The sequence below is a fragment of the Catharus ustulatus genome, chromosome 2, assembly GCF_009819885.2.
Source record: "Catharus ustulatus isolate bCatUst1 chromosome 2, bCatUst1.pri.v2, whole genome shotgun sequence".
Classification (NCBI taxonomy): Eukaryota; Metazoa; Chordata; class Aves; order Passeriformes; family Turdidae; genus Catharus; species Catharus ustulatus.
Genome location: NC_046222.1, coordinates 106,523,049 through 106,537,356, shown reverse-complemented (window position 1 = coordinate 106,537,356; position 14,308 = coordinate 106,523,049). Strand labels below are relative to the sequence as shown.

General features: G+C 40.7%; 1 protein-coding gene across 4 annotated transcripts in view; it reads left to right on the top strand.

Annotated features, from left to right (window-relative positions):
- Positions 1–14,308, top strand: part of GPM6B (glycoprotein M6B) — a 108,401-nt gene that overhangs the window by 14,751 nt on the left and 79,342 nt on the right. For 2 of the 4 annotated variants that reach the window (XM_033053337.1, XM_033053332.1), the window contains exon 1: positions 474–549. The exons of the other annotated variants lie outside the window; for them this stretch is intronic. In XM_033053337.1, coding sequence (XP_032909228.1) covers positions 489–549 — 61 coding nt within the window. In that variant the 5' untranslated portion in view covers positions 474–488. Of the gene's footprint in view, positions 1–473; positions 550–14,308 lie in introns of those variants that run through there. 4 annotated transcript variants of the gene reach the window in all.

Sequence of the window (14,308 nt, the reverse complement as noted above, 5' to 3'; positions counted from 1 at the left end):
CTGCTCCTATCCAGCCATTGTCTGTTGTAGTCTTTGAATGCTGGAAAAAAAAAAAAATCACAAGACCTGCTATTATTTTGGAGGCTTTTGTTTGCTGTTTGTTTTCTGAGCATTTAGTGGCTGGTACTTACTTCAAATTTTCCTTCTTCCCTGGTGATGAATGGAAATCTACCTTTTTTTTTTTTCTTTTTCTATTTCATAATAAAAGATGAAGGCTTTCATGTATGCTTTAGAACTGGGACTTAAGCTGGGCATCAGATCTTGATAAACTTGGTGACAGCATTGCAGTTCAAGTGTAGTTAGCATGTTTCTTCCTACATAAATCTAGTACCTTTGCTACTACTTTGGGAAAAAAACGCTCAGGGTGTTCCACTCTACCTGTCCCGCTTTTTGTGCCCTTCTCTTTTGTACAGGGATTACTGTTGCAGATCTATAGGAAAGCACAAAGCCTAGGCAAACCCTGAGCCTCCAGAGCCTATGAAAGACCTATGTTTAAAGGAAGCATATCTGAAAGGAAATTGTGGAAACAAAACAGGGTCCCTTCTTTTGGTAGGTGGTACCTATTTGCTGTCTGGAGGAGAAGTACTGCAGCATATGACAGAGACAGTACATTTTAAATGCTGAAAATACTCTGGGTTTCTTTCCCCATCTCTTCCACCTAGTTGAACAAGATCTTGCTATTTATTGTCTGTATTTGAGTGATGTCATATGTCTGCTGATATTTCAGTGCATTCCCTGTTTGTTCACTAAAGAGGCTACATCAGTTGTTACATCTTTCTTACAGATGTGTAGTTTAAAACCAATAAACTGGAGAGTGTGGGAATGGGGATTTTCATAGCATGTCATTAAGGAAGTGCTGCAAAACTGATGTAAGGGTCATATTCTTTTGCTCTGCAAGCACTGCATTTTTCAGGCAAACTTTGCCGTAACAGAGCAGTTAGGAAGCAGTGGTTAGTGGGTCAGACAGGCCCAGGGGGCTAAATTGGGGTTTGCTCAGCCAAATGTTAGCGCTTTTTAATCAACGCTGAATTTTGCGTGCAACATTCCCTTCCTTCCCCAAAGCCATAACAAAAAAAAAAGGGTGTTCATTTGGGTCATGTGCAACATCTGTCCTTTACTAAACCAGTTCAGGAGGTACCCCAGTGAGGGAAGAGAAGCTGCCTATAGCTACTGCTAGAACATCTTTTCACCTCTGTGGCTTTGGTGGTCTGGGACAAACAGCTGTCAATGAGAATCTGTGTGTGGTCCACAAACCCCAATTTAGAAGGAAAAGGAGAATTTCAGATTTTGTGCTACATTTTTACAACAATTGCAAAATTCCAATAAAACTGTGTAATGAAAATTGGAAGTGCAATTTATTTACAGTGATGTGAAATGACCGCATAGATTTCTTTTTGCCCTGTTCAGCCTCCTTAGGTGTTAGGCTGCTTCACACTAAGGAATTGTTTTGTCAAATCCCTCTGCTGCCACCTGTTCAGTCTCCAGTAAATGTAATTAATGTGATGGTAGAAATGACAGAGGCTTTGCCCTCTGTTGTCTAGATGGTTTATATATTCTCCACCACAGACTGTGTGTTAATTGGGCTATCCTGATAAGTTTCAATCTCCTTTGGTGCAGGCCTTTTTTGACAAAAGGCTCCATGGGGACCAGTTTAACTTTTTAAAAGTCCTTTGCATTAAAAACGCCTCAGCAAACATATAGTGCAGGCATCTTAGATTTGAAGTTTTTAAGTTCATCTGAACTTCTTCCAATTAATGGGAGTTTATTAAATTCATCACCCAGAGCAGGCTGAGTCTGTGCTGCATTTTAGCTAAGAACCATGATTTACTGGAAGCTTACAGGTGGCTGCTGCAAAGGAACAATAAGAGCAAAAACTTTTCTTTTTTAAAGTTCTGAAGTAATTCATTCTTCCATGAAAAGAAATATGAGGATTACTTTGAAGGGACTCAGAAGGATGACTGAAATCCAGCTCCTGGCCCTGCACAGGACAACCCCAAGAGTCACACCATGTGTGTGACAGTGTTGTCCAATCACTTCTTGAACTCTCTCAGGGCTGGTGCTGTCACCACTTCCCTGTTCCAGTGCCCAACCACCCTCTGGGTGAAAAACCTTTTCCTAATATCCAGTCTAAACTTTCCCTGACACAATTTCATGCTGTTCCCTTGGGTCCTATCACCAGTCACCAGAGACCTGCCCTGGTGCTTTACTTCATGAGGAAGCTGTTGGCTGCTGTTGCTTTACTGTTGCAAAGAACAGCGGAGTTAACTTGCTTTTGCCTTGTTTTGGGTGAAGAGCTTAAAAATAAAAACAGTAATTATTTCTGGGGGTAGTTTTCTACAAAGTATTGTGGCAGTGGATGACTTTCCTCTGAAACTTCCAAAGCCAAATAGTTTTAAAGGTAATGAAGATTGCTTTGAAGTGGGTAACTCCTCTCTGGAAAGCCTGGACTAGTTGTCTTCTCATAATGCTCAGCGTTGGCCTCTCCTTTCCCATTACATGGCAAGCTGCAGAGAGAGGCAGAGGTGCAAGTATAAAATGTGTATTGATAAAACCCAAAAAACCAAAAACCCAAATATGGTAGAATACAAAACCAAATGCACATTTATTTAAATAACTGATTCTCAGAGGAGAGCTGTGTTTCAGGGTACAGTCTGTTAGCATCACATCCTGATGAGTATGAAAATTTGTCCCAGTTCAGAAATAGATAGATGTGTCTCCTCAGATGCACCAACAAGCAGCCTTGTGAGCTGGAGAGGCAAAACTTGGTTTACTTGGCAGCACAATATACAAGGAGTCTGCTCACTCAGGGTCTCTATGTGCATGTTTGTGTTAAAAGGCATGTTGGGAAACACCCGTGCATAGCAGGCAGAATTTAGCTGATTTGAGACTTTGCAGTAGTGATTTATTACTATTGTAAGTGCTTGCTTGCTTGCTTTAATGGGTAGGAAAAGTCATATTTTGTGTTAGACTTAGAAGCAGGGAAAAAATGGTTTGGAAGGATGTATAAAGCATGACTTGGAATAATTTTTATTTGACTGAAACATTGCATTAAAGACCAAATGAAAGACTTCCTTAGCTTTGTTTTCCAGGTAAGTAGTTACAGAAATATGCATTGGTATGTGATAATCCAGGAAACTACTTCTAGTTATAATGAAATCTACCAAACATGATTTATGCTATGAGCACAGTCTTGGAAATGTCACTGAAGATCACCTCCATGACAAAGAAGCACAATGCAATTTGGATACAAGTTATTAAGCTTATGTAAAGAAGTTATTTGTGAAAGCATGGTTACTGGCTCCTAACAGATGTTTCATGCTAGTAATGGGGCAATGTGCATACAAACTTTGACTTGGAACTCTTTTTTTTTTTTCTTTTCCAGAACTACACAACACTTTGTTTTTGCAACTGCTGTTACCGCTCTTTTCTATCTAGCAACCAATTGTAATGAGAAAAAACTTGATCTGTGGTGGAGATTGTAGTATAATTTCAAATTTTATGCTGTTTCATAGTTGCAAAATGCATTAATAAAACCCAGGGCTTCTAACAGTCACGTATGTTTTGGGAAGGGCTGTGTTGATTTCAAGAACTGCAGGCGAACAGGCTTTTCTGAGTTGCATTTTTCAGTCTTTTGTAAAAATGCAGAAACACCCCCAAATGTGAGTTAACTTTTCAGTAATGAAGTGCTAGCAATTACTTTTACTGCAGCCTTCCTGGGTGATATTCTTCTATAGATAGCTCCCTTGTATGTGCATCTAATGGTATCAATTAATGCTGTAATACATACGCTATTTCAAAACTTCATTGTATTGTGAATAAGCTTTCACCTCTGAAATGCTGAAACTCCTTTAGATAGAACCATATTTAAACCTACATGTAGCAGCTAGGTGGCAGAAACTGTGCCTTTTTAAAATAAAGCGGTACTATAAATGCAGCAGTGTTGCTTTGTAGTGACTGTTCAGTTTCTTTAAAAGAAAAAAAATTGTGATACCGCTGTATTGGCAGAAATGTATCATTTGAGAAGACAATGGTAAGCAAGTTTCTTCAGTTTTATTGATGGTGTCTTTTCTCTAAGTGTCTGAATGGTCAGAAATAGATTCTTCTGTTGCATACCTGCCATCTACGTGGTTATAAAAGAAAAATAGCTGAGAGATGTCACCTTGTGCTTTTGTACCTGTGACATTCTGAGTGTCTGCTGTCAAGTTATTTGTCTGTCATACCTTGTTCACCTGTATAGATACAACAATTAGACGTGTGAGGGAAGCCTTGGTATGTGAGTGTGCCCCTGTAGAACAGAAGCCTAGGCTATTAACTATTTAAAGGCAGGGACTGTTTCATGGGTTTGTTTATCAGTGATGGCCCAGTCTGCCAGGTTTCTCCTCTGTGTAAAATGTTGGCCCAGCAATGGGTGAAGGGGGCTAATCTGGGAGCTACCTGTACTGTGGCTACAGCAAATAATATTTTAGAGTGCCATCTTATCAAAGTCGCACAAGTTAGTTTGTTTTAAGAGTCTAGTACACTTACTGAAAAACAACTACAATAAGTGCCTTGTTACAAAATGGGGTATTTAAGAAAATACTTGAGGATGCAGAGCTTATGGCCTTTCTACATGAGCACTTGTGCAAGCTGTCTTAACTCTTGGCTTTCCAAAAAACTTGATTTCTTAACAGCCAAGTTGGCTCAAATTTGGAAGACATGAGGTGCAAGGTGGTTCATTTGTTGTGATATTTAACCTTCATTAAACAGTACATTAAATAGGAGTGTATAACTTTACTTGACTCAGATGACAACATGCAAGTTTTCCTCGTAGCTGAAATTGTCAAGAGCAAGGTGTCCTAAAGGGCAGTGAGAGGGATGAGAGTATTTTACGTGTATTGAACATGGAGGAACGCAAGTCTTAAGTGGCAGTTAAATAATTTGTAGGGTTAATGTAAAGCCATTTCAGTCACTCTTGCTTTTTAATATCAGTTTTGCACATTAACGTTATTGAGAGGGCATTATGTTTTTGACTACAGAAAGTGCTGTCTGATTAAAATGTTCTTGAGAATCTTCCCAAGAGCTTGTTTTAATAAGAACAAGCATATTGACTTAGCAAAATGCTAAGCTGTTCATTAAGGCGATATGCTGTAGCTGCCAGCCTCATGTGATTTACATGAATTTGAAGTCACAGCTGTACCTGTTTCTTGGGTTTATGGCTTTGAGCAAGTGAGTTGAATTCTTTTAGCCCACTTCTCATCCATTTGTTTACATATTCAAGGTGCTTTATGGGCAATTTCTGCCTAAATGGAGGGTGATGCTGAAGAAGTTTCTCTGAGGAAACACTGACTTAGAGTTGCAATTTTGATTCATACTTGTTCTTAGCATTATCAGCTAGTGTATTTGCACTCTCCAAAAGAGTGATGTCTGGAAAGGCTCATAAATCACATCCCTTTAGTTGCAACCATGAAGTGGAAGACTGGAAGGGAAAATGAGCTGTAGCTGAGGAAGAGGCATTACCTTGCCTTTAAGAAGCCAATGGCAGGTTTTTCCTGCAGTTTAGTTTCCTTCCAGCATTCTCATGGCACTTTCCTCTCTTTCTGTGCACTTGTCTAAATATGAAAGACTTGCAGTTTTTTATCATTTTGGAGAGGACAGACAAACAAAATGACAAAACAACCCCCAAAAACTAATCAAGAAAAAACCCTGGAGAAGACCACTGCCACTTCAGAATTTTGACTTGAAGCTCTCTGAGGTTCTGCCACCTCTGGAGCTTCATAAATATGAAGCATGTCCCAGCTACCAACCAGCCTGTTATTGCTTTCTGGGTTTACATGTGAAGGCTGAGTTCCATGGTCATCCAGACAACAGAGGGACCTCAGCCTCTGCTACGTGACTGAGAGGAGGTGGCAGACAGGGTTTAGGGTTTTGAAAAGAGTAGCTGCATTTCCTGGAGTTCGCATGCTTGGCTACTCTTGAATGGAGAAGCTCTTGTACTCCTGGTCTGGAGACATGCAGTCCCTTCCTCTTTGTCTAAAGTCCCTTCCATCTTTAAAGATGAGTTTTTCTGCAAGTAAAGTTAGTGTACTCTGTCAGTGGTCATTCAGAGGAAGGGAGAGAGCCTGCAGCTGGAGCAGGGAAGAGGTACATCTGCTGTGAGGCCCTAGTCCCTGCTCCACTGGTGGCTGAGTGACCTGGGGTAAAGAGGAGAGGGAGCGGGTGGTGAGCAGGGGGATTTCACTTAGAGATGGGAAAGACTGCACATGGAAAAGTGGAGAGTCGTGGGAAAAGAAGCACTTCTTGAGGTTAATAATGAGGTTAATAATGAAAAAAAAAGTTGTCCAAACGGGAAGTGAGTTGGAATTTGTGCTTGGGACCCTGTCAGTTAAATCTTGATTTATCTCTTCACACAACTTCTGTATGTAGTTCAATATATTATTACTGCCATAGATGTCAGTGTATGCATTTTATTTTGGATACGTAATGCTAGTAATGCAATGGGGCATAAATCATCTGGAATTTAACTCATGTTGTGCCCATTTCACAATTTAGTACTTCTTTCCACTGTTAAATTGAGTTATGGTTTAACATCTGTTGGGACAAATTGGGCTACATGGCAAATTGAGAGAGGGAAAGTGTGTGTGACTATTACTCATTACAATTTTAAGTGTAGTTCATTTCTCCTTCTCCCTCCCTCAAATCATAAGCTAATCTCAATCTTGGCTTTAGAGTCACTGATTTACATGTATAAGCAGTTTCTCACCTGAGCAGGCTCTTCTCTAGCCTTATGTAAGGATTTCTCATTAAATTCACAGTGTGGTTTAAAAGAATTTGGGAAGCTGTGTCAATGCTTTAGGACAAGGACACAGGTCATCATGGTATTTTCAGGCCAGATTCTGATCTCTCTTCTTCATTAACAGTTTTCACAGCAAAAAGGTCCAAATCCAAAGGCAGAATGTAGCAGATCTAATAAAAGCAGCAGAATTTTACTCTTTTTGGCTTTTACCATGTCCGCTGTGAACTTGAATAATGTTTTTTCATCATGTTTGTGAGATAATCCCTTTTTTTTTCTGCTTGATTTATTTCTAACAACTCTGAAGGCCAATGAATATGGTATTTTCTGGAATGAAGTGTGTGTTTGGAGGCTGGGGGGAGTGTCAAGCTGTTTTTTGTCCTTTTGTTCTGAGCTCCTCTTCCACAGAAGACGCGGTGTCCTACAGACAGATAGAACAATGCTATATTCCGCTGTAGCATCGAATCACAAGCAGGGTCTTTGGAATTAAATTTGGCGAATTGCCTGGATATGTCCAGTTTATAACAAGCACTGCTTTGTGCATTAGCACCCTACGCTTCCTCCCTCCCTCCCTCCCCTCAGTGCTGCCACTGAAGAGAGGAGGAGAAACAAAAAAAAAAACCCTAAACAGAATAAAAGCATCTGTTGGAGTGAAAATGGGGAAGAAAGAAGGGATGAAAAGGGCAGAAAAGATGTATGCCAGAACAGCTGTCAAATTTGTCAAAAGAGCTGGAGAGCAGGACATACTTTTTAAGTTAGTCACACTCCTGAGTGTCTGATTACCTATGTGTAATTTTAAAGTTTTTTTTAACATTAGGAACGGTGTAGATGCAACACTACTTTTTTACAGAATGCAGCTCAGTTTTCATTAGAATGTTTGAATGCTCATTTACTAGGACTTTGTACCCAGGCATAAGCATGTGAAAATTTGACACTCACATGTTCTTTCAGGGAAGGGCACTGAAGCTGATGAAGGCTCTAGAGCATGAGTCATATGAGGAGTGATTGAGGGAGCTGGGGGTGTTCAGCCTGGAGAAAAGGAGGCTCTGGGGAGACCTTACTGCTCACTACAACCACCTGAAAGGAGGCTGTAGCCAGGTGAGGGTTGGCCTCTTCTCCCAGGTAACCAGTGGCAGGATGAGAGGTCATAGCCTCAGGCTGTGCCAGTGGAGTTGGACATCAGGAGGAATTACTGCATGGAAAGATTTGTTAGATGTTGGAATGGATTGCCCAGGGTGTGGTGGAGTCACCATCCCTGGAGGTGTTTAAGGAAATACTGGATGTGGCACTCAGTGCCACAGTCTGGTTGGCAGGGTGATGTTCATAGGTCGAACTCTGTCATCTCAGGGGTGTTTTCAACCTAACTGATCCTGGTATTTTGGCTTCTTTTTTTGTGTATGCAATTGAACATGTGTTGTGGTGAGGAATATAGGTTATTAACTGAACATAGTAGCTAAGTCAGGGGTTTGACAGACTTTGAGGTACAGGTTAAAATAGTATTTTGTTAAATGTTATTGTTTGTGCTGCTTTTCTTTTTCTTAATTTCCTGAAGGATAAATAAATGGAAATGTCAAGCTCAAAGGATTATTTTTCTTGAAAGAGATCTGTGAAAGCATTTTTCTGATGACCTGAAACACAGTTACCGATGAAGAACAGTACTATCCTGCTGTTGGTAAGCTTACTGACAAAATGGTAGAAGAGCCCCTTCTGATTCCCTGGTACCCTGTTTTACTTTAGTCAAGCAGTGTGATTGATTGCAAATCACCATTAAGGTACTGTTTTTATTCAGCAGAAAAAATGTTTGTCTGGTACATTTAATGCAATGTGTCATTTCAGCCTACCTACAGAGAAAATTTCAGATTTAAATGAGGATATGTTCCTAAAATCAACTGCCTTGCAGTAGCTGCATCCACTACTGCACTCCAAAGAGGAAGGAATTGTGAACAAGTGTGCAAATAAGCCAACCCTTTAATGAGAGGGGGATAATGAGGAGGTGGCTCTCTGTGCTCCCCAGCTGGGCTAAACTCATGGGAGCTGGAGTCACCAGACAAAGCTGAAAACTGAGAGCTGTGAAGCTGAACGGAATTCTTGAAATTCTTTTGAACTTCAGGCAAAATTATTTCACAGTGAAAATTGTACTGGAGGAATGTATAAGCTCAGATATTTTCAGGGTAGAGACCAAAGGGAAATCCATAGTCAAGTAAATGGCCATAACAGATGGTGGGTGTTTTCTGCATTTGCATTTTATTTTTGACCCAGGAATGAAGCTCTGGAGCAAATCTCGTTTATCCTTGTGCACTGTGCTTTGGTTCAAATCTCAGAGCAGTCCTGGAGTCCATGACCTGTTTTCCTTTTGGATGAAAATCGCCTGAAATTTGCCCTCCAGGAGGGCACTTGGGAAGTTCCCACCATTGAGGGTTGCTCAGTTCATGGGATCAGGTTAGAGTTGGTTTGAAACTCTTCTGAAAATGCATGGTTAGCAGTGACTGTTGCCCCTGCAAGTCTGCTGCCATTGCTTTGCAAGTTTATTTTTCAGTTGAATCTCCAGTGACCACTTAGAACATGTTGACTAAGCTATAGATAGCTTTTATGGTAACTTTGCACGTGGTTTTGTCATGCATACAGTATGCAGATCTATTTTCCGAAGATGCATAATCTAAGTTTTTATATTTATTAAAAGATAAAGGATAAATAACAAATCAGTTTGAAGTTGTACTTGGTTTGAAAGAAGAGCCCATCATTTTGATGCACTTCAGTATTTATCAGTTAACTAAAACAACTGTATACCAAATCTGCCAGCATGTGTGTAGCTAGTAAGCAGAAATAGTTGCATCTGATCACTCTTGACCATGTGTATGCTGTATTTTAAACCTGCACATGATCTCCCACATGCTGCCAGCGATTCACACTTGTTTTGGCACAGGTCTTTGTGAGAAGGTACACATCTGAGGGAGGCTGGAGAGGTGGGAAGCCCTTCTGAGGAGGTGGGAGGTCTGGGGAGCTCATGCTTGTCCCTCTCTGCAGTGAGGGTGGGCTGTAGGTGCCGGGGCAGGCACCTGGCTGGGCTCACCTGGCTGTCTGCAGCAGCATCCTGGGGAATCCTGCAGGGTTGGTGAGGTCAGAGCTCTTGTGCCTGGTGCAACCTGGCAGTGTACTGCTTCTGGCAGGGGGTGTGCAGGGCCAGCACTGGGAAGCACTTCCTGGCCCCATGGGTGGCTGTGATTCAGGTTTTTTTCCCAAATCTAAATTGCTCTCTCTAGCTAGCAATTGGGCTAGCAAATAAATAAAACTAGCAGGAAAATGAGAGTTTAAAAACAAAAAGTCATTTCAGTAGTCTATAATTCTGTGTGCTTAGCTAGTGACTGCTGCTAATCTGATTTGTCTTTCTTTGAAACCTAACCAAAAGCATAAGCTCCTTGGGTACATGCTGCGCACAATAATCGTGTAGGTGATAAACCTGTGTAAACCTCAGCATAGGTTTTCAAAGTTTCAGAGGTAGTTTTGCTTATGAGGAAAGCTCGAGAAAGTATTTTATTTTGTTTTTAATTTGCTTTTATGGCACATCCCTCTCCACCCACCATAGCTCCCCAGCTGTGCTGGAATAGCTGATCAGGGTTCAGAGTAGTTACTGTGCCAAGGAAATGATGCATGTGAGAAAATCAGGAGGTAAAAGATGTCACAAGGGAGTCAAGTTATCATGACTCATTTCACTCCAGCCTTTAGATCTGATGCATTTTTTTGATTTGAATTAGTTTCTGTAGCTCTCCCTTTAAACTGTGCTTTGGGTTGGCAGAGCAGACTTGATGAACAAGTGAAACAATCAAGTGATGTTGAAATGGTTGTGTTCCATAGGCTGTAGCACAGATTCTGAAATTCTAGAGAGTTTATTCAGGTAGAAGGGCCACCAAGTTGGTCAGAGGCATGGAGCACCTCTGCTGTGAAGAAAGGCTGACAGAATTGGATTTGTTCAGCCTGGTAACAAGTAGGCTTTGGGGTGACCTAATTGTGGCCTTCCAGTACTTGAAGTGAGCCTAAAAGAAAGATAGAGAGACACTTTTAATAAGAGCATGTAGTGACAGGACGAGGGGAAATGGCTTCAAACTGAGAGTAAGTTTAGATTAGATACTAGAAAAAAATCTTTACCATGAGGATGGTGAGGCACTGGAACAGGTTGCCCAGAGAAGTTGTGGATGCCCCATCTCTGGAAGTGTTTAAGACCAGATTGGAGCTCTGAGGAACCTTGTCCAGTGGAAGGTGTCCCTGTCCACAGTAGTGGGGTTGGAACTAATTTATCTTTAAGATCCCTTCCAACCCAAACCATTCTATGATTCTATGATATTTTTAGTCAAAATGGAGACATACCATGGCTTGTTGCAGCCCAGGAGCAGAAAACCTTCTCTCTTGCTGGGTCTGGTGGGAGCTGTGGCTCTTGTGCAGGAGCAGAGTCCAGGTCTGCATGGGGCAGGTCCAGGTCTGCACAGGGCAGGGCTGTGCACACCAGTAGGTGCAGTCAGAGTGGCTTGTCCTCAGTACTGTGACTCATTATGGTTGGTTCTGTAGAGTAAAACGATTGTTTATGAGTTCCCAGTGTCCTTGCTGGATGTTTTAGTGGAGGGTGGAGGGTCATGTCAAATTAGCTCTGGTTGGGGTGCTGTGTGTGCTCCTGGAACACATCTGGGTTTAGTTGCACTAAAAACGAAGTCAGTTTATGTGCTCCGAGGCTATACCTCAGTGTGGGACAAGACGAGTGGCAAGACTGGGAGATGTGTCAGAAGTGCACTTATCTCTTCATTTAAATAGTAATTATTAGGGATTTTTGTTTCCCAGCTGTTCAGTCTCCCTATGTGGTTGTAAGAGGTCAGTGCTGATTTTGGTGGTTGAATTTAGCATTAGTGTTCCCTGGCTATTGAAAGGATCCCTGCAGTGTCCCTAGATTTTTGTTTATTTTTGGCTGAAGCGTATCACTTAGTTATAATTCACATGGTATTGACTACTACTAAACTGCAGTGTTGCCCTTGTCAAAACTTGGCTCCAGCTGTTCACCAGAGTGGTGTGAATGGTGTTTGAGTGCGCACATCTGGTCATTTTGGAACAGGTTTAGTACATTCTTTTCTGTGCTGAAGTTTAATTTGCAGCTGTAAAGCAGACAGACACAGCACTAAATTACTCAGTTTGAGATAAATGCTTTCTTTGTGACTGCTCTGTGAAAATGATTTATGGCAATACTCTGTATCCTGATTTGTTTCTTCCCCTTCTGCCACTTGCCTAAAGTCTGACATCCTACAACTTGTGTGTTAGTCTTTGCATCTGCTTACCAAGTATATAATTATTACATGAGATGAAGATACAGATTATGTAATTAAAACAATAAACTGAAGTAGAAATTTAAATTGCATACCTTTTGGCAGTTACAGAAATTAGTAAAAATTTAAAAATTAAACTTTTGCCCATGAGTAACAGCAACTTCTCTGTCCTGCACTTGAGGAATGTTTTTGTTTCAATAACTCTTAAAATAAAGCTAGGAAAAGGGACTTTTGCTGTCTGGGAGATCCATAAATTGATTCAGGACAAGCAAAATTAGATTGGTTTGTTCTCAGAGAATTTCACTTGGATGTGTTTTGGTTAGTAAGGCCATTTTTCAGAGGGGAACATGTGCAAAGAAAATTACTGATCTGCCATAGATCTCAGTAATGCTCAGATTCAGCAGAGTTCCATTTTCAAGACTTACAATAATAAACGGAAAGTATTTCTTTTCCCTTGCAGGCTTAGATCTTGGTATTTCTTTCTAAGTAATAAGTGAAGGGAGGAGAAATGGAGGGTGCCTTTTGGCCACAATTGCATATTTAGCTCTGCTCAGCTTCTGACCTTGACACTGGTAGTGTCTTTGCCTCTTGCATCTTCTCTGAGTGAAGATGTTAAGGCTGTACCTGTTTTATCTTTTGCAGTTTCTAAGAGGATCAGTCTACTTTGGTTTTTGGTTTTTTTTTGGTTAGGAATCATTATAGGAGAGAAGCATCATTTATTCATTAAATTTGAGCAAAGAACTTGAACACTTACAGTTACCTGTGCTATGGAGGTCTAAACTTTGTGTTTGTTAAGGTACAGTGTCTTTTACAGTGCGTTTTTGGACTTTGTTACCTTCTTCGGTTCTCAGTTGACTGATTGAGAATGCTTTATGAACCATCTCCGCCCAGCATTTTCTGTTGTGCTATTGCCAGGACCAGCTGGTGCAAGCTGTTATCACTTTGCTGCTTTAGTTCTGGGGATAGCATGCTCAAGAAGGTGATGTTTCCAGGACCAATCAAAACAGGTGCTAAGTGCTAGACAGAGATCATGGGAAGTGTGGTGATGATAACTTGCTGTTTATTGTACATCATTGCTCCTTTTTGCTTGGGATGCAGAGAAGAACTTGCTGCGTTTGTTCTGTAGTGTTATCTTAAAACCCTTTCCATTTTATTCTGCTTTATAAAATTACTTTGAAAAATGCCTCATGAAGTTCCAGCAAAGAGGAAGCCACCTAACTGTTTATTGGTGATGCCATTGGGAAGATGGATTGTTGAAGTGGAAACCCATGAAGTGGAAGCAGAGGCGTTTGCTTTGTGCCCTCGTGAACCAAGTTCATCAGGCAGTAGATGGTGGAAGCTGAATCTCTGGATTCCTCTCTGGACAACATATTACAGTGCTCTGTAATCTCTTGACAACCTTTCCACTTGTGTGAAAGTTAGTTCTCTTGTACACACATTTTCCCCTGCCTCAAAACAGTCTAAGTGCATTGACTATGATATCTTCAGCATTATACACTTGTGTGTTCTCATTGCCAACTTAATTTAGCTAAGTTAGCACACTGCTACCTCAAAATCATTAAAATGCACTTACTAAGTAAATCACTCAAAAGCATTTTACTCCTAAACTATAAATGACTACTGCTTGATCTTCATTTGGTGTAGGTCAATTTGAAGCCTCGTGCTTTTTGCAGACTTCTGATAGGGAGGTGGTTCATATGAAGAGAAGCACTTCCTGAGAAATTTTTTTTTGTCTGTTTTTGGTTTTGGGGGTTTTTTTTGAGCTGAACGAATTCTACACCAATGTGGAAAGTTTTGTCTTGTTTATTGGGAGGGAGGCAGAATGCTCCCTCAGTTTCTCAGATGGTTTTATGGAGCTGAGTCGGGGCTTGGACAGTTAAATTGTATTTATTTGCAAGAGATTACTAGTCCTGTAAAATCAGTCTTTGGGTTTTCCCTCTTCTAAGCCTTTGAAAATGCTTAGTGCACATATGTGCACTGGCACATATGTACGTGCATATAAATAGAAAAAAATCTCTTCTGCGTGGTCAGAGTATTTATCTTGTGTTGTAATCCTTCTGTTTTACCATGTTAGATTTGCTGGAACATTTTATGTGAATTCCTGTTGAACTTGCTAGGTGTCCGTTACAACTCATAATAAAAAAAAATCAACTCTTTGTGTCCAGCAAGTTTGGTTTTTTATCCAAATGCTGTCTTGAAGGCTTTTGGTTGTTTTTACAGTGCAATTAGATTTATT